The sequence below is a fragment of the Antrostomus carolinensis genome, unplaced genomic scaffold (genome assembly GCF_000700745.2).
Source record: "Antrostomus carolinensis isolate BGI_N321 unplaced genomic scaffold, ASM70074v2 scaffold4541, whole genome shotgun sequence".
NCBI lineage: Eukaryota > Metazoa > Chordata > Aves > Caprimulgiformes > Caprimulgidae > Antrostomus > Antrostomus carolinensis.
The window spans coordinates 24,145-47,196 of record NW_010296181.1 but is presented as its reverse complement, the minus strand read 5'-3'; the positions used below and the strand labels follow the sequence as shown (position 1 = coordinate 47,196).

Genomic DNA, 23,052 nt, shown 5'->3' with positions numbered 1-23,052 from the left:
TAGAAAATCACAGTGGCTTCACCTGATTTGCAGGGAAATCATCGTATAGATCTCAAAGGAGAATGTATTCTGAACAGAAAAACAATCCAGGAATTTCCTGTTTGACAAAGTGCGCACTTACTAACTCTTAATATTAGTTCTGTGTCCTGGCTGAAGAGACCATAGGAATTGAGAGATCATGGGAACCATGCTTTCAGTCACAGACAAACAGGCCATCAGCCAGAATCAGTCCGCACAACAGACTTTTAGAGTGACAACGGGTAAACAGAAAAAAGCAGCAAAAGTGCAAAATGGAAAGCTGTAACTATTCATACACAGAACAACGCATCTCCAGATTATATGTCTTGATACAAAAATCACCATAAATACAGACAATGTGATTATGCAACATACACTTCCTGAAAGAGTGAACTGAGTAAGATCATTAATCTGAAAGAAAAAAAAAAACAACAACAAAAAACCCCACAACTGAAAGTAAACTTGAGACAATAGGATGCCAAAGACTGAATTCCAGAAGAAAGATGAAAGTGAAGAGCAGTAGGAAAAGAACTGAATAGTTTGCAATTGCTCACAGCTCTTATTACTCTGCATCAAGCTTTGTTCATGTCCTAAACTGTAACTATGCATTAGTATTTTAAAGATGGATGGGGGCATAGTGGATAATATTTCTAAATTAGAAAACAAAACCAAACCAGACTTCAGCTATAGTTTTCTCTTTGAAGAACTACCATGTATTTATTACTCCTCAGTCTTTTGAAGGTGGCACCTTACATGCAGTCAAATGCAAAAAAAAGGGGAGAAATTGGTTATAATATACCTAACATTATTAATCATACAAAAATCCAGTATTTGCTGTGAAACTCAAGGCTTCTGAACTCAAACTGCTAAGCTGTGGAAGGACTACTCCGCTTCAGACACTCTCACACTATTATTAAAAATGTATCAATGACAGCACTTAGACTGCAGTGTCTGGATGCCAGGACAGCCTAACATCCAGCTTCAAAAACTGGTTACCAAGGAGAGACGTTTGAGTTTGAGACATGTTCTTCTTAATTTCATGGGGGGGGGTCAGAGGTGAGAATATTTTAGAGTTAGGCAGCATTCTGGTGTTGCTTTCTGTTGGTGGAAGATCCATAAGAAATTAAAATGTGTCTTTGGTGGGCCACCAATATCATCATGTGTTACGTGAAATAATACGTGTGCAACAATGAACACATCTTGAGAGAGATGATGAAAAGTAACAGCTTTAACTGTTGTGTGGAAGCCACTCTATGACATTATGTCAGCAAGATGCAAATCTAGAATTAAATGAAATTGAGCAAATAGACTCTCCTGCATCAGATATCACTGGTTTCCAGTTTTAGGAATTCCTTCTTCTGAAGGAGGACATAAAACTGAGAAAAGTGGTGGACTTTGGCAGTACTTTCTCTGGTCCCTGTCAACAGGGTATCTAAAAAGATACACTCACACATCAGGCTTCTAGTTAATTCATCAATCTCTTCAGCATGAGATAATCTGATTAAACTGTGGAGACATTTTGTCGTGTCTATCCACACAAGTGTTCTTATATGGGGAGATTTGACAAAATGTTTTTTCTTAGATACCCTTTCAGTTAAAAACGACAGGCAGAAATTAGAGCAGCAAGTCAAGGAGGCTAAACTGTATGAATGCCTTGCTCCTGAACGAACCAACCACCATTCTGCATAGCTCATTTTCTCTCCTCAGAAGCCCTTTCCTACAGTATTGCACATTTGCTAATATGAGAAGAGAGCAGGCGAATGGGAATAAAAGAAAAATAATTTAGAAACAAGTAAGAGGAAAACAAAGGTAAAAGAAGCAGTAAACTAAAGGATCAAAATCCACTGTAGAAAATATTTCTATAAAAAAGCAGAAAAGCAAAGCCACAGAAGCATTCAAGTAGCCAAGAGATTTCCTAAGTAAAACCCTAAAGGATCAAATGATTGTGATTGCACGTGATGGTCGGCCCTTTGGCTTCTGTGTTCCACTGATTTGATGCTCAATGACTGAAGATCAGAGATGCTGAAAACAGTGAGTTTCTGTATTCAAATACAAAGGTTTATAGATATTCGCTACTAATGTACTCTTCTCTGTATTTTAAAACTCCAGATTAAATATGATTCACATAACAACGGGAATTTCTTTCCTAGGTTTAAAAAACTAAATACAGAATTCAGATAGAACACACAAAGATAATATTAAAACTAAGCTAATTATTTTCTCTTATTTAATTTTTTTTCTACTATACTTAAATATGAAATTAAGGAAACTGAAATTTTAAATGTATTTTTTATACAAAGCAATACAAAGCAAACTAGAATTAGTGAGCACAACCCAATTTCAGCCTACTCTGTTACAGCATCAGTTCCTAAAGCAAGAGTCCTCCAAAGCTAAGAAAGAAAAAACAGAATCTGGTAATACCAATGGAAGGGGAGACAAAAATATACTGTATTGTAATAAATAAAATAAAAAAGCCAAACCTTATATAAAAGGAAGCATCAGAAGAGGAACTTTGCTCTTCACAATTCAGTTATAAGAGGAGTATCATATTGTTCTACACATTTCAGTACCCCTTGTAAATTCTTATACTTCTGCATAACTTAATAAACATTAAATATGGGTAACATACTCCACTATCAAAACAAAACACTGGTATTTAATTTGTATTTTCTTTAAGAGTAAATTAGGAGCCATACCCTGAATATACAAGGGATATCTTTACGAGTTGCATGTATTACATCCGACGCTAGGACAGAGCTCACACAAAAATCTTCATCTCTGGTAAGAAAGAGAGCAAAAGGATCACATACATGCACACAGGAACATTATTCAGCAAAATCTAACTGATATCACAACTGCTTCAATAGGCTGCAATCTCCTACCACTGCACAGAGGTCACAACTGCCATCACTGCTTTGTTATGCTCTAACCATCCTTGACTCAAACAACTCACAAGCTTTAGTTACATTTCTACAGCATTCAGTACATGTAACTCAGTGCACCTGAAGCTAAGTGGGGGTGGCTTTGTGTGGTTCTGGTTTATCAATCACACCTATTCTACAATTAGCAGCAAGAATATTGCTCTTCCAGCCCAGCAGACACATTATAAATGAATAATTCATACCTCAATGTGTAGCAAGAGAGGGGCCTTTGGAAAAAAAGAAAAATCACATAAAAAGCTCTTGGCAATATAATTATAGTTTGTGGGATTCAAATAAGGGTTTTCAAAACAGCTAGATTTTATTCTCTATTACAGTAAAATAAACAGACATCAGAACAACTTTTGCATTTCAGAGTGCTCCACCCCAGAGGGCTTGTCTACACAAGCCTTTTTAAACAGAATTTGACCAAGTTGATCACTGTAATTGCCAATTTTAGTGTAAAGGTGACACTAATGCCTGAAACTTGCCCTTGCTAGAATTCATAGCTGTGGTGGTTAATGTCTATTAAAAACATCTAAGAATACTCAGAAGACAGACTCAAAGAAGCAGCTACAATAACCAGATAAAGCATGGGACAGTTGATATGATATCTGGCTGAGTTGCTTCAAGCAATGTACTGATGTGAATACTGTTATTTGCAGTACTTCCATGCTTCTGCTCCCGTTGCCAGCATGTCAGAGAGCCGACGACGGTTCTCAGAGAATAAATGTGAGAACAAAACAGCAGTACTGGTACAACCCTGTGGTACAGCTGTCTGGAAAAAACATAAATCAAGGTGCTTGTGAATGCAAACCTTATACTCAACAAGTCATAGAAGGAAGGTGCTGTAACATTAAAAGGTATGACACTTCCTTGATATTTCCATAAATTGAAATTAAAGAACTTCTTGGTTACTCTGATCAATGTAAGTCTTGGATCTTTTATAGACAGCATTCAGTGGTTCAAATGGTTTACCATGAAAAAATTTCTCCTGTGAGAAGAAAGGGTCAGAGCCACTTGCATTGTAAATTAGTTGGTGCTTTTCTGCAGACTACTTCAGTTTTTGCAATGTTCCTGAAATTGCTGGCTATGGGATGATCTGTGACTCAATGCCAAGGTCAGAGCAGAGGGGAAAAAACAATCCACCAAAGTTTATTTGTTTTCCATGTATGCACACGGAATTCTAGGAAGAAGAATGCTAATACTGTAAATATTAGTGATTGTAGTATAAGTGACTATAAAGTCACTTAAGTGACTTCTTGTTGAGCCAACTCATTCAGCCTACACTTAGCTGCAGACTATTATGCGGAACACACAAGTCTTCTCAGAACAGAGCTCTCATATCTTAAAGTTTGTTGTGTACTATAAATAAATATTCCTGTTAGGGAAACAATACAGAGGATTTCTACTCCATCATAATAATACAAACCTGAGATCCAAGACTTGACTTGCAACAACTCCAGGCTGGGTGGATTTTCCTTCGGGCACATCATATAAGAACAGTTTACAGTCACAGACAACTGCGTAAGCCCTCTGCCACCCTTTCTTAACTCCTGTAGGCTTTGGGACCTGCATATAAATAACTGATTGCTTATTAAATGTAAGCACATGTAGCAGACACAGAAAGCAGGGACCTTTAGAAAAGCTTATACTTAGACCAACGGCATTAGAACACGTTCTATTTGCCCTTCGAAATGGAGTGAAAAATGTCAAGTAATCAGGCAATCATTTTTCCTCCCTTAAGTTCAACCATTCCCTGTTACAGTTTAATAACTATATTAGGTAGTATTAGGACAAACAATGTGGCTTGTATATTCCATAAATGCCAAAATGGCAGGACAGTATACCTTTTATATTATGCTTACATCAACACTGACAGAAATTCTTCCTTACAGCACGGTGAGTTTCCCCCTGCCCTCCTGCTGCTTATGAACATTGCAGCTACTAATCTACTAACCTTTAACTCCTGTAGCAAAACCAACCTTTTCTCCCACATCTAAAGCAACAAAGGTTAAATTAAGTTACACAGATGGCACATAAAGCCTTAAGGCTTTAGCACAGTTTAGAAGATCTGTTTAAACATACTCAGAGGTTCCAAGCTGCATAGCTGCAAGTGAAGTTTAGTATTCTTCCCTTGTCCAAGAACAAAAGACTATTACCTTGACATAGCCTTTATAGGCGGTTCCTATTCCTCTTTGCACATCTACTCCAAGAGGCCTTTTGGCTTGCTCAGGGGGTATAGGGCAGACCTGAGGTGCGCTATCCTTGCAGGAAACATGGCATGCAAATGAACACACTAAGTACAAAAGAGAAAATCCACAATGAAATGCATGTATGAGTCAATCATAACAGGAGATTAACGTAGTCTACCCTTACGTTCAGCAAACTAATTAATCGCACTGAAATTGGCAGTCAAATATTGCAACAGCCCACTACAGCAAAGGACTGAACACACCCAGATATTATATGGGACTCTCTGAAGTGCTTTTATTTTCTCTTTTAAGCCTATTACTTTCATAAAGTGCAGGAACTGAGTCCACATTTCAAGGCAACTTATGAAAGCATTTTCCAGAAGGAAAAGGAGTTGGTCAGCCTCACTGGTGTTAAGCAACAACTAACCCAGTCACACAAGACAAAAAGTATTAATAAAGGAGGAATAAAAATTAGGGGACAGCAGTGAGAGACAAGATAAATACAGTAGGTGCTTAATTTGATCCAAGTGTGCAAGAATACTGCAAAGACAAAGTAAAACTAAACTGACTAAAGAAATACAACAGGTTAAACTACTAGGCAACAGACTTGAAAACACAATAAAGTAGAAACCAGGAGACAAGGACTGAAATGCTGTGTGGTGAAAGGGGCATATCTATCTATCTATCTATCTATCTATCTATCTGTCTATCTCAGAGTTCAAATAAGGAGCAAATATCTATACTAATTGTTGCATCCTTTCTTACCATTTACACCACTTTGTACCACTTCGTGCTGCACCAGCAAGGGACAGAGGTCTCTTGTCTACACAACACTTCACACAGAAAAACTCAGAATGAATATATGCCGCTTCACGTGAGACAGACTACAAGAACTGTGGAATGAATTAACATGTTACATCAAAGCATCCAACCCACAGTTTATGGGCCAGATCTTTCCACAGAGATTTTGCCTGGTTTGTCCCAGCCACCCTGTTTCTACCAGCAGACTCAGGAAGGCAGCGGAGAGCGACACGGCACTGTGATCTACCCTGTGTTTCCTCCTAATCATATTCTCAGAAGTGAGCCTATGGCAGATACCCTGTGCACACCTCCAGTTCCATCATTACAAAGGGTCAAAGGATTCCAGATAACTTGGAAACAGCCTGCTTCTAATACAGCCACAGACTGGGCTACAAATCTCCTCCTCACGATGTCTAAGGAAGAGCCAGGAGAGTGCAACCCAGAGCAGGCTGCCTGGCTCGTTCTTTGAGCTACAGTCTGCTCCCAGGAGGAGGACAGGGGACACCTAAGAGTCATGCATGCAAAGTACTGTAGGTGCTACTGAAGACCAGGTAATAAATTCAGCTCTTTCAGGAGGCATCGTAATTATTTGGGACTGCACATATCAAGGCACACCAGTTGTAGAATGGGGAAAATCCACAGGATGTAGCCAGTTCCACAGGACTCTGGAAGTGCAGCTGTATTTCACCATAATCTCCAGCATTAAAAAGAGGAGAAATCAGAAAAAGCAAGTGATTGGGAGTGGAACATGGCAAAGTTTTGTTCTACTGGAGTCATCTCTATTCTCATGTCAATGTGATTCTAGTTTTTTCTGTACCTATCAAGATCTGGAGTAGAAGAGGCAAACTGTAAAACTAATGATGCAGAGCTTAATCAAAATAAATGAGGAAAAAAAAAAGAACAAACTTGATAGCTACACTGAGGGAAAAAAAACTGTTTCAGACTTGCAGGAAGAGATGCAAAATAAGAGTTCAGAACTGTCAGCAACAGGAGACAAAAGGCAGCCCTAGGGCGAGTGCTGGCAGAGCAATAGGTGCTCTCAGGGAAGAACAGCCAACTGAGACCTGCCAGGAAAAAAGCCCTGAAGGGCAGATAAAGCAATTTGAATAAGATGCTGAAGGTGTCAGAGAAGAGGGTGCCACTGGCAAGAACCAAACTGGACATAGAAATACAATGAAGTTATTTATACTGCAGTGTCTTGAACAGATTTGTGGACTATTTACTGACTTTGTTTGCCTAATTAAGATACAGATAAGTATTTTCAAAGAAAAATACCTCCATATACTCAATCATGGGACTCAGTAGTGATACATGCATCAGAGAAAGTATTTTAAGTAAAACTAATGGAGAGCAAAACAGGCAATAGGCCAAAAAACCTAGCAAATCATCTTCACAACAGAGGGTTCATGATCAGGATAACACAAAATACAAGGCTTGGACTCCTGTTATCAGAGCATTCTCATGGTCTTTTTTTTGTCCACTACACAAACAGAAAACACTCCTGCCTCCCTCAACTCACCCTATAACAGCACTAATGGTAGCAGAATTAATTAATAGTATGAAAGGGAACCATTCAGTGGTAGGCACTCCTCTCTTTCACTCCCTCCCCAAAGAAATGGGTGCCTTAAAATACATTAGTATTTTGGGACTATTTTTTCAGGGTCTTGCTGAAAAGAAAGGAAATTTAATTGACTCACCATCACAGGCATAACCTTGTCGAACTAATCCCACCATAAGAGAGGTGCAATGACTACACTGCGTAGGGCTTGTAAATGACTTGATATTGAGCTGGTGAGCTTTAGGCTGAAAGATACATTCAGGATAAAAAAACAACAACTTTTTACTTTCTGTACTCATGTAATGCAAGCATCTCCCCTGCCCCACCCTTCAGTATATCAGAGTGTACATTAGGAAACATGGGCTTCTTTTAAGTAAACGCAGCTTGTAAAAGGTGCTGCAAGACAACAGTAACATTTTTATTTCCATCTGCAAAGGACACTCAAACCCAAGCCACATTTTTTTTCTGTCATCCCTTCTGACAAATTAAAACCCATCAATGTGCATTTGGAAACATTTGATTAAAAACACAGACCTAACAAACAAACACATGACAAACCCAAACACGACAAGAACAAACATGGACAGCTAATTTATAAATGATATTTTTTCCTTTGTTCTTTAGAAAAAGGTTAGCACAGTCCCCCTACCTTTGGTACAGCTAGAGAAATGGACTGAATGGTGGGGGAAGGAGCAGCAGGCATCCTCTGAAGCCGAATTGGTTCCTGAATCACAAAAAACTGTAATTGAGCAAAATGAGGCTTCAAGAATTTGTTTTAAGATCGGGGTGGCAAAGCTTATTGTTTTCTGATTTTTCTTCTTTTTTGAAAATTATCAAAAATTTTATCATTGTAAACATCGCCATTCTGATTTAATAGAAACAGATTGTATTTTAAAGCACTCACAGGAAAGCCTGCACACTAACAAACAAACAGCAATACAGAAAACATGAAAATGAAGTACATCAACATACACAGAGCCAGCAAAAAGGCTTAATTTGCAACTGTCCTCAAAGCAAGTGCAATTAACACTGACACATTGCAAATAAGCAACATTGAATCCTGTTTCTTCATAATGAATGCTGCAAGATTTATCATGAACAAGACAGAGAGACTTTCTAGTGAATTACTCTTCAGGGCAAAATAATGGGTCCCTTACTTCTTGTTGTTGCTCTGCAGTTATAACTGAAGTAGATGGCGAAACTTCTGACTTGGGACCCTGTGTTTCCTGCTCACTGATAGAACTGGTCTGCAAAAGTGACAGCAAACATGTTAGATTAGATACCACAGATCCAATGAAGGGTTCTCATGTCAACAAAATGGAATTTCAAGGTAGCTACAAGTAACAATGCACGGTAAAAATAAAATGAAAAGCAATGCTGATTTCTATATGCAATACACATACATTTAACAACCTTCCACTCTGAAAGAAATCTTCCCTCAAAAAAACGCCTGCCACCTGATGGAAAAGCTGTACAACTGGAAGTACTGAAATGCAAAACCTTGCAGTAGGCAGCATAGATACTGTAACAGCCACCTTTTCCCAGCAAGGCTGTGTCTAATCTCTTGCATGCAGGTATGGAATGACGTTTGAGAAGCTTGGCAATCATCCATACAATAGCTTATGTCTCATGGTAGCTTACTACATCAGGATTTTTCTAGCACATAGCAGCTGGCAATTCTGCAGCTGGCAAGAAAAATTTTTGAAGTAGTACCACACAATCTTTTAAAAAGTTGTTTAAAAATGGTTGGCTATTTTATTTACACCTCTGCTATTAAAAGCATCATATCTACTTAATCACATTGTCTTATATTTCACTAAAATTTTAGACTAGTATCCATTACAAGCCTTCTATTAATTTCACATTTAGATTAGCAACTACTAATTGCCAGCACAAGGGGGAAGTATGCTACAATTCCAGAGCTAAAGAAGCTGGGTGTGGAAGGAGGATACTATATTACTGTACTCTAAGGACATGATGAACATCATGATTAACAAACATCAGATTAGACTTCACATAAATGATCTAATTGTCACTAAAGGCAACAAATAATGAATCACTCACCTCCCAGCCAGTTTAGACAGGAAGACAGCACAAGTTCAGTTAGCTCACTAAATACGTTCAGATATTTGTTATTTTTTTCGTTAAGAATTGATTGGAAGGGCTGGGCCATTGAAGATCTCACTGTACCATTAGGTAATGTGAACTATTTCAAAATGCTAAGTATGATTCAGCTTTAGCCATACAGATGGTCAAAATATAAAATAGCAAGCCTGTCAAGAGGTATTAAAAGAGAACTAAACTCTATTTAGTTGAACTAAGCTCTATTTAGTAGATTAAGTCCCTGTCAAGAGGTATTAAAAGAGAACTAAACTAGCTCTATTTAGTAGATTAAGTTATAGAGAAGTTAAGGAAGCAAATATCTAGTTTTAGAAGGCCATATTTACTATGACAGGTCACAACAAAATAAGGAGACAAAACTACTAGCAAAAACTTACTTCTTCCCAAAAGGCTAGCAGAGAAGATGTAGACGAAGAAGAAACAGAATCCTTTGTTGTAACAAGGATACGAGGGATAAAAATGATCACTTATCACCCACAGGAAAACTTCAGATAGAGTATTAGTAGGCTAGCTAAATAAAATGTTTAATATGGCCAAATGCTATTTATTCAAACTAAATTAACCCAGAGCACATGACATGGACTATCTTTATTAAGTACATGTGAAAAAAAATATTGTTAATGGAAGTCATTAACTACAGAATCAGCAATTTTAATGTAATTCATCAGAAAATGCCATCTCCATTTCCATAGCGACTACATAATCATTGCAGGATCTGTAGAATGGAATCTTGATTAGTTATGGGCTTGATACCATAGATGTTACTGTTTTAAGTATTTTAATGCCGTGTTTTAAAAATCAAGGTCAGTAAGACAAAAACTATTACCCAGATAGTAGAATATATCATGCTTCTCTCTCTTCCCTCCATCTCATCCATATAGCGCATCTTGCTGCTTCAGCAAGAAAGCCAGTGTGGACATTTTATGACTGAGAAGAGCACATATACAATATATGCAAATATCACAGCATGTCCACGGGCTTTCTTTTTGGCAACAGTGACAATTTGAAAAAAATAAATATAGAGAGTACAGATTTCAGAGATAAAAGCTAACCAGACTGGTTAGGTTTTAACCTGAGCCCCTTTAACTCAGCTCCATAAACATAACAGATTATTCTTTCCAGTTTCAGCTCTTGGATTTTATCCTGAACTGTCTTGTGTGTTTTGCAAAAAAACATCCCAGAAGATCTTCACGGATCAAGAGTTCATGAAGTAAGAAAATATGATTCAACAGTGCATTTAACAGCTGGTTCCTTGCGGAATGCACAAACCTTTTTAACTGAAACACCCACTTGGAGCTGTGATTTGTATGATTAGCTTCCTAAGGATCAGAGGGTGTGTCACGATAAACTTATTATACCAACATCTGTGGGTTCTCTGATTCTTTTCCCAGTTCCTTCTGCTCTAACCACTCCATTAAGATCTGGAGCCAACAATTTTACATAACTGTTTGAACACTCCTTGAACTGTGTGAATACTTTTCCTTGTATTAATCAGCATCTTCCAACTGCAAAGCATTTAATCCCTTATTTCTAACAGGGTGTGCCAGCCTTTCCAAAAAACCTGGAATATATATTATTCAGCCAAACGTTTGAGATTAATCTAAACAAAGAAGCTAGAATGGGAAATAATTAAGGTGAACTTGTGGGAATACTTCCCAAAGATGCTAGCTTCCCTACAAAATGCCAAGCAATCTGACATTTATTGGACATCCAATTCTGTGTCACACTGCTTTGGCTAATGTGCCAGATCCAAACCTGCCATATAGTGCCCAAGCATTGCTATTAAGAAATAAAAATATAATTTAGCTATCACATCTTTATAGTTATTTTATGTAATAACTCACTCTGAAAGTCAGATCACGTGCAAGAGGAGAGGTGTTGAAATATTCAAAAATGGAATCTTGAAAGTCTGGAAGTTTGAGACCTAAAACCCAAAGCAGAACAGGCTTAGCTAAAAGGCAACATCACAAGTGGTGTTAGAACTCTGTTAAAACACAGTAACTTCAATTACCTGAATCTGTTCTGTATTTTTCTTCCAATTTTTTCTTCAAACCTTCCATCTCTTCCAACAGTTCCCTATTTTTTGCTTCTGATTCCTTTAATTTACTAAAGCAACACAATATGATCAAAATGCAACTTGAAATATCTCAAAGGCAGGAATATCAGTGCACTGGGTTGTTAATTTCTGGTCCTACATCTTAGAGTTTTGGAAAACACCCCTTTTTTTTTTTTTGAGGAGTGGTAGCAGGTTTTTTTAAAGAGATATATATATATTCTTAAGGCTGATTAATTTTATTTTTCCCTTGAACAGGCAACTCACTACTTGACTAGATAGTGAAAACTGTACTTGAGACTCCTGCTATCACTGCAGGTATCTGCCAAACAAAATTGTTCTGATAGTAGTTTGGCTTTTAATTCCCAAGAATACATCTACTCTCCCGTTAGTCTAAGAAAAGGTACTGAATGTGCCTTGAATTTGCTTTTATGCTTTTTTTCCCCTCAAGTGCCTGAGATGTGTACCTTACTACTAAGCTATTCACAGCAGTGAAATGCTTACTCGAAGAAATTTTTACAGTTCTCATTTGACTATGTATGAAATATGTAGGATGGGATCTTTCTGGCAAAGCCCCATATCCCAGGCACAAGGGGCCATTTTAAGAAAGCTACTATTCGAAGCAGCAGTTTAGAGCAGTGCATTAAAGCCCAAACAGAACCAAAGCCCTTATTACCTTTCAAAAGATATGTTTGCATCTTTAACTTTTCGTAGCTCTTCTTGAACTAGTTGTTTGGCACGAATTTCCGCATCAAGGGCAGACTGTAATTCCAGTCTAGCTGACATATCCAACTTCTGACTGCGACGCACTTTCCAAAGTGGATCCTGTTGCAGTAAATTACCAAATATTACCATAAACTGTCTAAAGATATTTCTGTTCTTGTTCAAAGACATGAAATGGCTTTCACCCTGGTTCAGACAATGTTCTTTTAATTAGCTATGGACAGTATACCTACCTCCTACATGGATATCAGTTGACAGTCAGACTTTGTAACACAAAAGTGAGTAATGAGCAATTTTTATACTGGTTAAACCACTAACACAATATGCTTGAAACCAAAATCACTGAGCGTGGAAGTCAAACTGAGAGAACTCATTGAAAATGGCTAATTTTCATTGACCAATCTAGAAAAGGGTATAAAACCTGCACAGTGGCACACTGGAACTTCAAACATGAGATAAACGTAAATATTTAATGTAAAACATATTAATCTAAAATACAGAGAGTGGTAAAAACATGAAAAAAGGAAATAATCTGGGTCTTGAGATACCCAACATACCTACTTCCTAAACAATTCTTACACTTCCTAAGAATCACACACTATACTTTTGTGTACACCATGCAATTCCACCCTACTACCCCCAAAAGCTAATTTTCTGAGCTTTTCCAAGTATTTTTCACTGTGGACTACATTTCTGATATTCCCTAATGGATACCTCTCTAGTCACACATGAACTTGCAAGTAAGTCATGAAAATCAGAGGCATTTTAGATCAGGTTCTGCTGAAGTTACAAAACCAGTTGCAATACAAAGAACAGATAGAGCTCTTTATTCTGGAAGTAGCTAAGAAGAAGATGCCCACTGCATTTGATCTGATCTTTCTTCCTACTAAACTTCTCAATTATTATAATCATCTCTTGATAACATAGGCAAATGTTAACTCATAGGAAGTCACAACTTTCTCTTATTTTCTCCTCTTCATAGGTTTGGATGGGGTGAGTAACAACTTCTCTGTATAAACCAGCAGCAGATGGACTCTTTATGTGGCAGACTGTGCTGACTGGCACTGCTAAGGATGCGGGCTTCCATGCCTAGCTGCAAATGGCTCTCCCTTTCCTTATGCAGGTACTGAGTAACTGTCAAGGCAAGACAGTGTTTTCATCTTTGAAAACTTACTTCTTCATGAGGGCTCTTCTATACTGCAGATTTTTTGGAAATTCATACTACTGTATGGGAAAATTATGGCACAAGGTCTCAGTGTTCTGTACATAAATAAAGCTACATGCTCTCAGTGAGTCACTAGTTAGTAACAACACCAACCAACTAATTCTTGTTCACAAATGAAAATGTACTTCGTTATCTCACTGGAAAGGCAATTAAAATTATTCGTTTGCATCTAACATGGTGAGGTACATTTCTGTACTCCTCTTTAATGGTCTAAGTTATTGTTTCTTCTCTCCTCTGTACTGTTTAAAGTAGTTTGTGATGGCAGGCATTAGTAGGAAACATTCCCCTGCCTCTAATTGTCAATTTCTGATCAGATGACTCAAATGGATTTCACAAGCAATAGCTAAAATCTAGAAAGTCATTAGCAGAGCAGAGGATTTATTAGAAAAGAATTCTGGTTATGAACAGACACTGATAAGACAGTAGCTGAAACTAAAAAAGTAGCTTCTTGGACACCCCCAGAACAGCTTGAACACTTGCTGTTTCTTACCAGTGTTCGTGACCCCAGACTGGAACTTCTCAATGATTCTAATTCTTCTGTCATCTTGGAAGCTAATGCTTGGAGATAGCCACGAGCATCCTTCTCATCACTTACCCTATTGTGCAATTACAAAAAAAATGTTACTTAACAGTTTCACAGCTCATAGCACCAAATACTGTACCACCAAATAATCAGTGTCTGCACTGGCTTTAGGGACATCGCAAAAACGGACACAGTGCGAAAAACTCTCCCAGCAACAGAAAACTGAATACATCTTAGATTGCCTGCTTTAGATTTTTCTTTTATCTGATTCTCTTGATTGTGGCAGTTGCTAGGGAAACTGAAGTTTCCCTTTCACCATCAGCAAGAGTTCTGCAGACAGTCACTGTTATTGTTTGGAACATGATCTCCATATTGCTTGCTCAGTTTTCAAAAGGGCTACCTTCAAGTCCTTCTTGTCTTAGATGCCGAAAACACTTGCACACAGCCTGCTAAAACAGCAAATAACAGAGGGAAGAACGGACCTGTGGAATAAGTGCAAGTGCTTGTCTAGTACAGCTAGTGAGGTCCTATACGTTAACATGGACCTTTTAAATCATGACCATCTTCCTGAATTAATTTATAAAAATAGTCCAAATTGGGTGATTTAATGATCACTTTAGGAGACTGAAGCAAGCTTACACCAAGACCCTCTCCTTTGAACTTAATAGCATTTGACAATTTCACTTGTCATTACTATGCAGCAATACTAGAAAGCAGAGGAGAAAGAGTTAATCAAGATTCAGAAGCACCATGCTTTTGTTGATCCCAGACACACAGAAAGGCCCTAGCTAGACATCAAAAAAAAAAGCCAATCAATATAGTTGAAAGAGCACATACCATTGAATAATTTCTGCAATCTGAGCTTCCCAGTGAGCAACAGACTCTTTCTTTGCTGCTAGGTCTTGAAGCTCATCTTCTAGCTGCCTGTTCTGTGCTGTTAATTTGTCCACAAAGGAGCAAAGCTGAAACAAAAGATTAATTTCACCCACAGTGTATGTCAGTTTCAGCCTTTTTACATATGCATGTGTCTACACACCTATAGAATATGAACAAACAAGACCACCCTGGGCTATCTGGAAGTTCTAAGACAGACCGAAGAACTGGAAGGAGAACCAGAGACCAGCTCCTGAGCACAGAACACCACATTGCCAGTTCACACAAAACAATCCAAAACAAAGGAAAAGAAAAAGCGAGTGTAGAGGCCATTGAGAGGAATGAGGTGTAACTGTAAGCCATCAGGAAGGCAGGCAGTCTTTGTAAATGCTTCCCTCTTTGTGTGGTCTTCATGAAGGAATCAGAAGGTGGTGGTGCCCTCTGAGCTGTGGGAATCAATCTCACTAAGAGCAGTACTGAGATGTTAAAGTTACTCTTTAGCCAGATCTCTGACATTTATATGGTGAAAATTACATTTGTTTTATTCAGACATTTACAGATCTGTTCTGAGCAATGAGCAGACTACTTCAAAGTAACAACATCAGAAAGTAACAAAATAAGAACTATATTTTGCTTTCCTAAAATAATTACCCTCTCGTTTTCTGTTGTTAGCTTTTTGTTATCTTCCAAGAGCATACATCTTTCACGTTCATATTTCTCTTTCATTGTTCCTACTGCTTCCTCCATTTCATTGTGCCTAAGGAGAAGGACAAGAAAAAGAAACACTTATACTGTAACACTGCTGATCCCATAGATTGGTATTTTCAAAAAGGAATAAACAGAGTTAAGGTGCTATACTATCCTGTACAGATACCTATGAAAAATAAATGAGTAGTTAATGAATCATGTTCTGAAAACTTACCTCTCTCGTTTTGTTTTCTCTAATTTATCCTTTAATACCATGATCTCTTTCTGCAGTGCAAGCTGATGGCTCTCTGAATCATGTACTTCCTTTTTCACATTTTTTACTTCCAAAACATGTGAGGCTTCTCGTCGGACCAACTCCTCTTCATAAAATAAGATTTTCTTTTCCAGCTCAGACTTAATTTTGGAAAGCTCTTGCTGATGCTCTAGTGTGGCACCTGCTGCCCGGCCTCCCTGCTTCAGCTGAAGAGGAAGAGAAACCATCAGGAAGAGACTATATTTTGGGAATATTATTTGAACTTAGAATAGCTGAATTGGTGTCACTTTGGAAACATTTTTATCTGGGCACTGAGTGATCTAAAAGGTGCCTGTCTCCAAGCATTAAAGCCCCATAAGTGACTGCTCTGATTACATGACTCTAATAAGGGATTCAAATGGGATGCAGAGATGACAAATTTGGATCACATTGGTTTAGTATCTGCTTAGGATTCATAAACTGGACATTTTCAAGACATTAGTGTCCACTGAGATATTAAAGTACTTCAAGTAAAAAAAAAAAAAATCCCAAATATCCTGAACAGGTTAGGTCAGACTTCCAGTAATGCCGAGTTTTTACATCTCCCACAGGTATCAACAGCTGAGTAAGAAAAACTATTGCAGCTCCTGTGTCATGAATAAAAATTTGTTATAAACCATGTAACCTTTAGAGCTTCCAGCTCATTTTCCAGTTGCTTGGAGAAGGCCTCACTGTGCTCACGAAGCTTGCGTTCTTTTGATGCTTCTGCTACAACTTCTTCAAGTTTGGCTTCCAGCTGCAACAACAGTAATTCTAAGTCATTTCAACACAAGGTAGAGCTATCTGTATCATTCATTTCCTTTCCTCCATACAGATGAGCAGCAACTTTTTCCTTATTTCTATTTTGCATTACACCACTATAACAACCATCTCAGAATGTCATCATAATTGTTTTGCCTTCATTGATCCAGGCAACCATCTGTCTCACATATAGAACTATTACCATATGACTTTTTGTATGAAATGAACTACACCAAGTATGTGCAGGGATAACTGCACAGCTTCTATTAATGCTAAGAGAAGGAAATGGCACTAGGAAGTCATTGCAGCTGTGAAAGAAGAAAGTCTCCCACATTTACAGGTCAGCTCCACGCTCCAGTATCTACTAAGGCAGCTCAAAAATCCTGACCTTCGAGCCAAATACTTCAAATATGAACACTGAACACTTTCACCTTGCTATTAAAGAACAAAATAAGCTTGATGATCCATTTATCAAATTCAGAAAGCTTATCAGAAAGACAATTTAGCAGCAACTAAGGCAACTGTTGCAATTCAAGCAATAGTGGCACAGTTTTAAAACCTGACAGGAAGAGAAAGATTTGTTTTTCTGCATTCAAATTCAACTAGCAAAGTCATTTTTAAAAGGATAGTATTTAGAATTGTGGGTCAAGACAATAGAATAATGATACAGCTGTTAGGAAAGGAAGAACAGAGGAATTTGTATGAAGAAAGACAAGAGATAAAGCCCTGCATGGAAATATTTAACTGAATAAGCAGTAACACTTGGATGTCTGCTGCACTCTGCTCTAGAGATGAGGTGCCGCAGCCCTACACATCAGATATTGTATCACAGGCACCTTTTCTTTTCCCAGCTAACTACCACTTCCTATTCATGGATAAAAATCTAAGATACTTCATCTCTTGCTACATTTTCATAGACTGCCCTTCAATTTGCTAAAAGTTTGCTAGCAATGTTTAGAAAGCTCTGGAATTTATCTTCTGCACCTCACCCAGAGAATACATAAAATTTGATGATTTTTCAGTGATTAAAACACTCTGAGTTAGCCACAATAGCTGTTTCTTATGCCCTCTTCTGGTTATCCACTTCATCTTATGTAAAACTATGAATTGCCCAGAATACTAATTGGAAATTAAATTGCTTAAAGATATTACAGACATTCTCTACCATGACTAACTACAGAGGAAGGAAAACCACCTATTTAGTCTGTATCACTATTACTCCCTCCAGCTAAAAAGAAAAATTCAGTTGAAAAAGAATGAAGTCAGAATGTTCCAACCTTAAAGCACAAAAAGACATAAAGCTTTCTAGGTATCAAGCTGACATTTATGAGTCAGAGTCTAGAAAAATCAAAACACAGGAACTAAGAGGCTGGGCATATAGCAAGAACAGGTTCCTCTAGATTAAAATCAGGCTGAGTACAAACAAAAAAGAAGATTTGGTTCATTTCCTCATATATCAGTAAAACATTTAGAAACAAAATCAAGATCTATTTTGTTATCTGTAGCAAAGTTACATGGAAGAGTTAGCAGGGTAATTTCTTATAGACAAAGTAAATTACCATTAACAGTCCCGATTTTTCAACACAATCACATATGAGATACCGGATAAGCAGCAGCTGAAATGCATTATTGTTAGCTATTTTATCAAGCTACCTCTTTCCTGATCTTCTCTGATTTACGCATGTCCTGTCGCATAGCATCGATTTTCTGCATGCTCACTTCCACCTCCTCTTCTTTGTCGCGAAGCTGACGGGACAGTTTCTGCTTTTGGGTCCGCAAGTCTCCCATCCTCTCACTGAGCTCGGAGAACTCCTGCACAGCCAGCTTTCTTTGCTGGTGGGCATCCCTCAGTTCTTTGGATTGTGTCTTTAATCTCTCTGAGGCTTCTACAAGTTGCTGGTTTAAATAAAAAAATATAATGATAAAAAGTCATTTGAACTCCATGTATTCTTTCCAAGAAGAAAGAAAGTAGGCCTACATAAGCATGACTCGAAAGCTCAGCCACCCCATGTAACTTTAAAATATTATTTATAACATTCAATTTACACAAAGTTTTTTGTTTGTTTGTTTGTTTTTTCCCCCTGGGTAAGCAGCTGCAGTAACATACCAAGGTAGCAGTTATTCTGCTTCTAGTGTGGCAGCTCCAAGAGCAGCTTTGCTGCTCCAGAAGTCTTTCTTATAAATCTGACTGCACAAGGCCATCTAAGTAACTTAATTTCAGATTACTACCGTGTACCTGCACAATAGTAATCTTTTTCTAAAGAAATACTTTAGCAGACAGCACATTCAGGGGAGCCATCAAGTACACTGTACCAGCACTGAAACGCTGCAGCAAATCTATTGAAATTCTTCACACAACTAAGGAAGATTCCTTAGAAAAAAACTGTGAAGCTTTAATACTTTAACTGAAAGTATAGAAGTTGTATAAAATACAAATTGAATATTCTACATAAAGAAAAGAGAATTAGAAAAAGAGCAGAACTAGGCAACAGAATAAATGTATACTGGCCAAGGGACTTCTGAAAAATTCCACCGTTAGCAGGAGCATTGCAGGAACTATCATTAACTTCCCAAAAGGCATGTGTTCAAAGCAGGAGGAACCAATTTGCCCCCTTTGTTACTCATACACTTTGGTAAATAACTTTTACCAGTGGTTAAAAGAGGAGAGACTGTTAAATTCTAGTGGACAAAAAACCCAGGGTTTTTGGCCCATGGATTACTTCTGGGTCCATCTAAATGCCATGTGAACAATATGGTTGCTAGACTTTTCCAAAACTAGCTATTTGAATACAAATAGCTTTTTTTGATATTATTGAAAGTGGTATGTAGTATATGCAAACTCCTATTTATGTTACTGCAAAATATTTTGCTAAATTAAACTAAGAAACTGTTACATATTAGGAAGCAAACAAACAGTAAATAAACTCAGCAATTACATAAAAGTCATCCTCAGCCTTAAGCAATAATTAACCTTTTGGTATTACAAAGAGTAAGTGGGCTCAAGCTGGAGCACTGACCTAGTTCTATTAACTCTTTCATATACATATATATATATATATATATGCACATATATGCTTTTTGGCATCTACAAGACTGATGACTAGTCACAGATCTGAATTTAACTCCTGTGTATATTGAAACAATTAAGAATAATTAAACAGTTAAAATTAAACCATTAGCAGAACACAGTTGAAATAAATAAGATGTCTATCAACTTCCAAAAAAAGAAAACTACTGTGTTGCTAATGAAATTAATAGGTTGACTAACATCTCAGTATAGTTTTAAAAAGCAGCACTCAAAACACTAAAATTGCAATCACAATAAAACTGTTCTATTACTACTTTCCATAACCATTTTTAAACGTATCTATCTTTGGATCAGTACCTTATGAAGGTCATCCTTTTCTTGCCGCAGTACTCTGCACTGTTTTTCTAATCCTTTCAACTTGTGTATAGAGTCTTCATGTTCTTGTCGAAACGCCACTGCATCTGCAAGCTGTCCTTCCAGTTTACTTATATCTGTAGATTAATACATATTAAAGGTAACTGGTCCCAAATTTACACCAATAATGCAAGCAACATTACTCAAGCAAACTGGAACAACTTTGTTTGGAAAAATCAACTTATTTCCCATTCACACCATTTTAGACTGTTTAAAGTAATTTTGGGGTACTGACAGCTCCATATAATTTTAATTTGCTCAGCCTATTAAAGAAATCCTCCCAAAGACTGTGATCTCTTGAAGTCAAAAAGCCTTAACACAGGGCTTCATTTTGTTTTTGAGCAAGGCAACTTCTAGCCCTTGAAAACATTGAAATAAACTTCAGTTGTTCAAATTCCAGTTCTAGTAATTTGTCTCCTAAGTAGTTTTCATTATATGACAAACAAGGCTACAGTCAGACACTAGTGCGTCCAGCAAGACAGGAAAGGAATACTTATTTCCTAGGGCAGACAGGAACTCACAATCTGGGAAGGAAATACCATCCTGCACGAGGCAGGCAGGAGACCTGACTGCCTGTAATCCCGGTAGTATGTTCTCCTGGTCATTCTCTTTACTCTCAAAGAAAATGAACTAAATTTGATTTGAAATTACCACCTTTAAGTGCAACAAACTAACCACCTTTATCTATTTCTACTGGGTCTTAAAAGCTGGTAAGAAAAAGAACTGCTATTTTCCATTCGGTTTTAATTACTACTTCTTTTAAACAAAAATGTAAGAAATTGCACAGGGAGTAACTGTCTCACTCAAGCTTCACTGATGTCTGTGGCAGAACAGGAACCTGGACCTATGGATTCAGGGATCCCAAGCACTGCAGAAATTATTAAAGGATTATTCCTTTTCTCATTTCAGCATAAACCTCCTCCCACTCTACACAACCAATACTTCTTTTTAAACTAGATTATACTGCTAGTTTTTGTATTTAACAGGACACCATTGCCTGAAGAGCTGGATAAATCTGAACCATTTGTAGAAGCAGCTTCTTAATTGAACTGTTTTGACTCAAATCTAGTTCCAGAATATAAAAGAATAGTTTTTTTGTAAGGATAATCTACTTAGCAGAGCTGAGTTGATTTTTACAATGCATGCACCTACAAAGGGGGTATATTGCCAAACTGCATTAAAAAAAAAAATCAGCAACCCAGCATCTGAACTCACAGTATACTACAGGCCCCTATAAGCCCCTCAAGCCAAGTCATTAGGATTCAAAACTACCATTTTGTTTATCACTGATTCCCACTTAAAAATTAGATGCTAACAGGAGGTTTGTATGGATAAACTAATAGCATTGTCAAGCAACAGATTTTCAGTGATATGGATGAGTCAGTCTTCTCTCAGGACAGATGCCAGTATTTGTTTTTCTGCAATGCTCAGTGCTTCCTTAATTAATGCATCACCAGACAGAAACACAAAGGGAGCAGGAGCTCAGAAATATTTAAATGTGAACTATTATTACACATCCTCCCACCTACCCCCTTATGCTACTAAAGAGCAACCAGTGCTCTCTCCCCGCTGTCTCTTACACCTGCCTCCAGTAAAACCCCTCCAAAACAATACTCCCCAAAGGAGGAGTAATAGAACAGGATCTCTTGAGACTTCTACAGACATCACAAAAAATATTTAAGTGAACCCATCTAGACAATTCATTGTACTGTAAACTCCCCATGCTAGTATTTGCTATCTGTCTGAGCAAGTGGAAGAAAAAGTTAACTGCTCATCTGGAAAAACTGAAATGCCTCTTAATATTAGAGAGTTTAAAAAAACCCCCTTTTTTTAGCACCTTAAGAACATTAATTCTTCTTATTGTAAAAACACAGTACCTATTTTGCTATTCCTAGTAACATTAAATCACATTACTGTAATTACCATGCTAGAGGCCTACCTGTTAATTTGTTCTTCAACCGTTCAATTTCTTCATTTAATTTTTTTATTTCCTTATCACGACTTGTATTTACTGTAACGCACACTGGACCCTGGAGGTTCTGCATTGTCTGTGTAGATTCTTAAAATCAGAAAAGGAAGACAAAGGTTTTCAATAAAATACATTCCAATTCCTCCCAATGAGCAGAACCAAGAATCCAAACAAATATAAACCACTAACCTTGCAGTTTTCTGTTCAAATCCTGCTTTTCTTGCTCTAATTTCCGTATTTTCTTTTCATAGCCTTCTATTTGTGAAGTGTTCTTTAAATCACGCTGCACATCCATATCTTTGGTTAAAGTGTCTGACTGCAATGCACTCTTTAAAGTGCCTCTATCAGATAAAGAGCTGAAAACAAATACGTAAGTTAGAATATTTTAATAAATACTCAGAGCAGTCTATAGCAGTGACATGCTTAGATTCCACCAAACATGCACCTTAAATTTACAAGAAGAGTGAGTGCAGTAATTGTTACTGTTGAGACAACTGTCAGGGTAGATAAAGTTATTATTCCCTAGCTACTGTGTATGCTGCTGTGGAATTCAGATATCTACACTTGGGACTTTAACAATGCAGACATATATTCACTTTACAAACTACCCAAATGATTGAAAATGTTAACTCTCCTATGCCAAAGGTTACTACTACCTGCCAGCAAAGTAAGCAGGTAAGTGTTCCTGCGTTGAGAGAGCCAAGAAACAAACCTAAGTGTCACAAAGATGGATTTAAGTTAAGCCACATGATCTCACTCTGAAAAGGATGAGCTGTGGGTACTGGGTTCTTTCTGAAATAATGCATTGGGTAACAAACCCAACAAAGGGAAATAACAGAATAACAAACAGGGCAGAATAACCTTAAGATCAGAGACAAGTATACATTTGAGG

At 37.5% G+C, this 23,052-nt stretch overlaps 1 protein-coding gene across 1 annotated transcript in view; it reads right to left on the bottom strand.

Annotated features, from left to right (window-relative positions):
- Positions 1-23,052, bottom strand: part of CDC42BPB (CDC42 binding protein kinase beta) — a 51,725-nt gene that overhangs the window by 10,136 nt on the left and 18,537 nt on the right. The window contains exons 8-25 of the mRNA XM_029087523.1: positions 22,350-22,516; positions 22,131-22,250; positions 20,135-20,268; positions 18,403-18,645; positions 16,634-16,744; positions 15,931-16,175; positions 15,660-15,765; positions 14,973-15,097; positions 14,103-14,208; positions 12,341-12,489; positions 11,623-11,717; positions 11,456-11,535; positions 8,648-8,737; positions 8,140-8,214; positions 7,630-7,735; positions 5,099-5,235; positions 4,369-4,508; positions 2,715-2,796 (exon numbers count right to left, since the gene is read on the bottom strand). Of these exons, the coding sequence (XP_028943356.1) occupies positions 2,715-2,796; positions 4,369-4,508; positions 5,099-5,235; positions 7,630-7,735; positions 8,140-8,214; positions 8,648-8,737; positions 11,456-11,535; positions 11,623-11,717; positions 12,341-12,489; positions 14,103-14,208; positions 14,973-15,097; positions 15,660-15,765; positions 15,931-16,175; positions 16,634-16,744; positions 18,403-18,645; positions 20,135-20,268; positions 22,131-22,250; positions 22,350-22,516 (2,311 nt within the window). The remainder of the gene's footprint in view (positions 1-2,714; positions 2,797-4,368; positions 4,509-5,098; positions 5,236-7,629; positions 7,736-8,139; positions 8,215-8,647; positions 8,738-11,455; positions 11,536-11,622; positions 11,718-12,340; positions 12,490-14,102; positions 14,209-14,972; positions 15,098-15,659; positions 15,766-15,930; positions 16,176-16,633; positions 16,745-18,402; positions 18,646-20,134; positions 20,269-22,130; positions 22,251-22,349; positions 22,517-23,052) is intronic.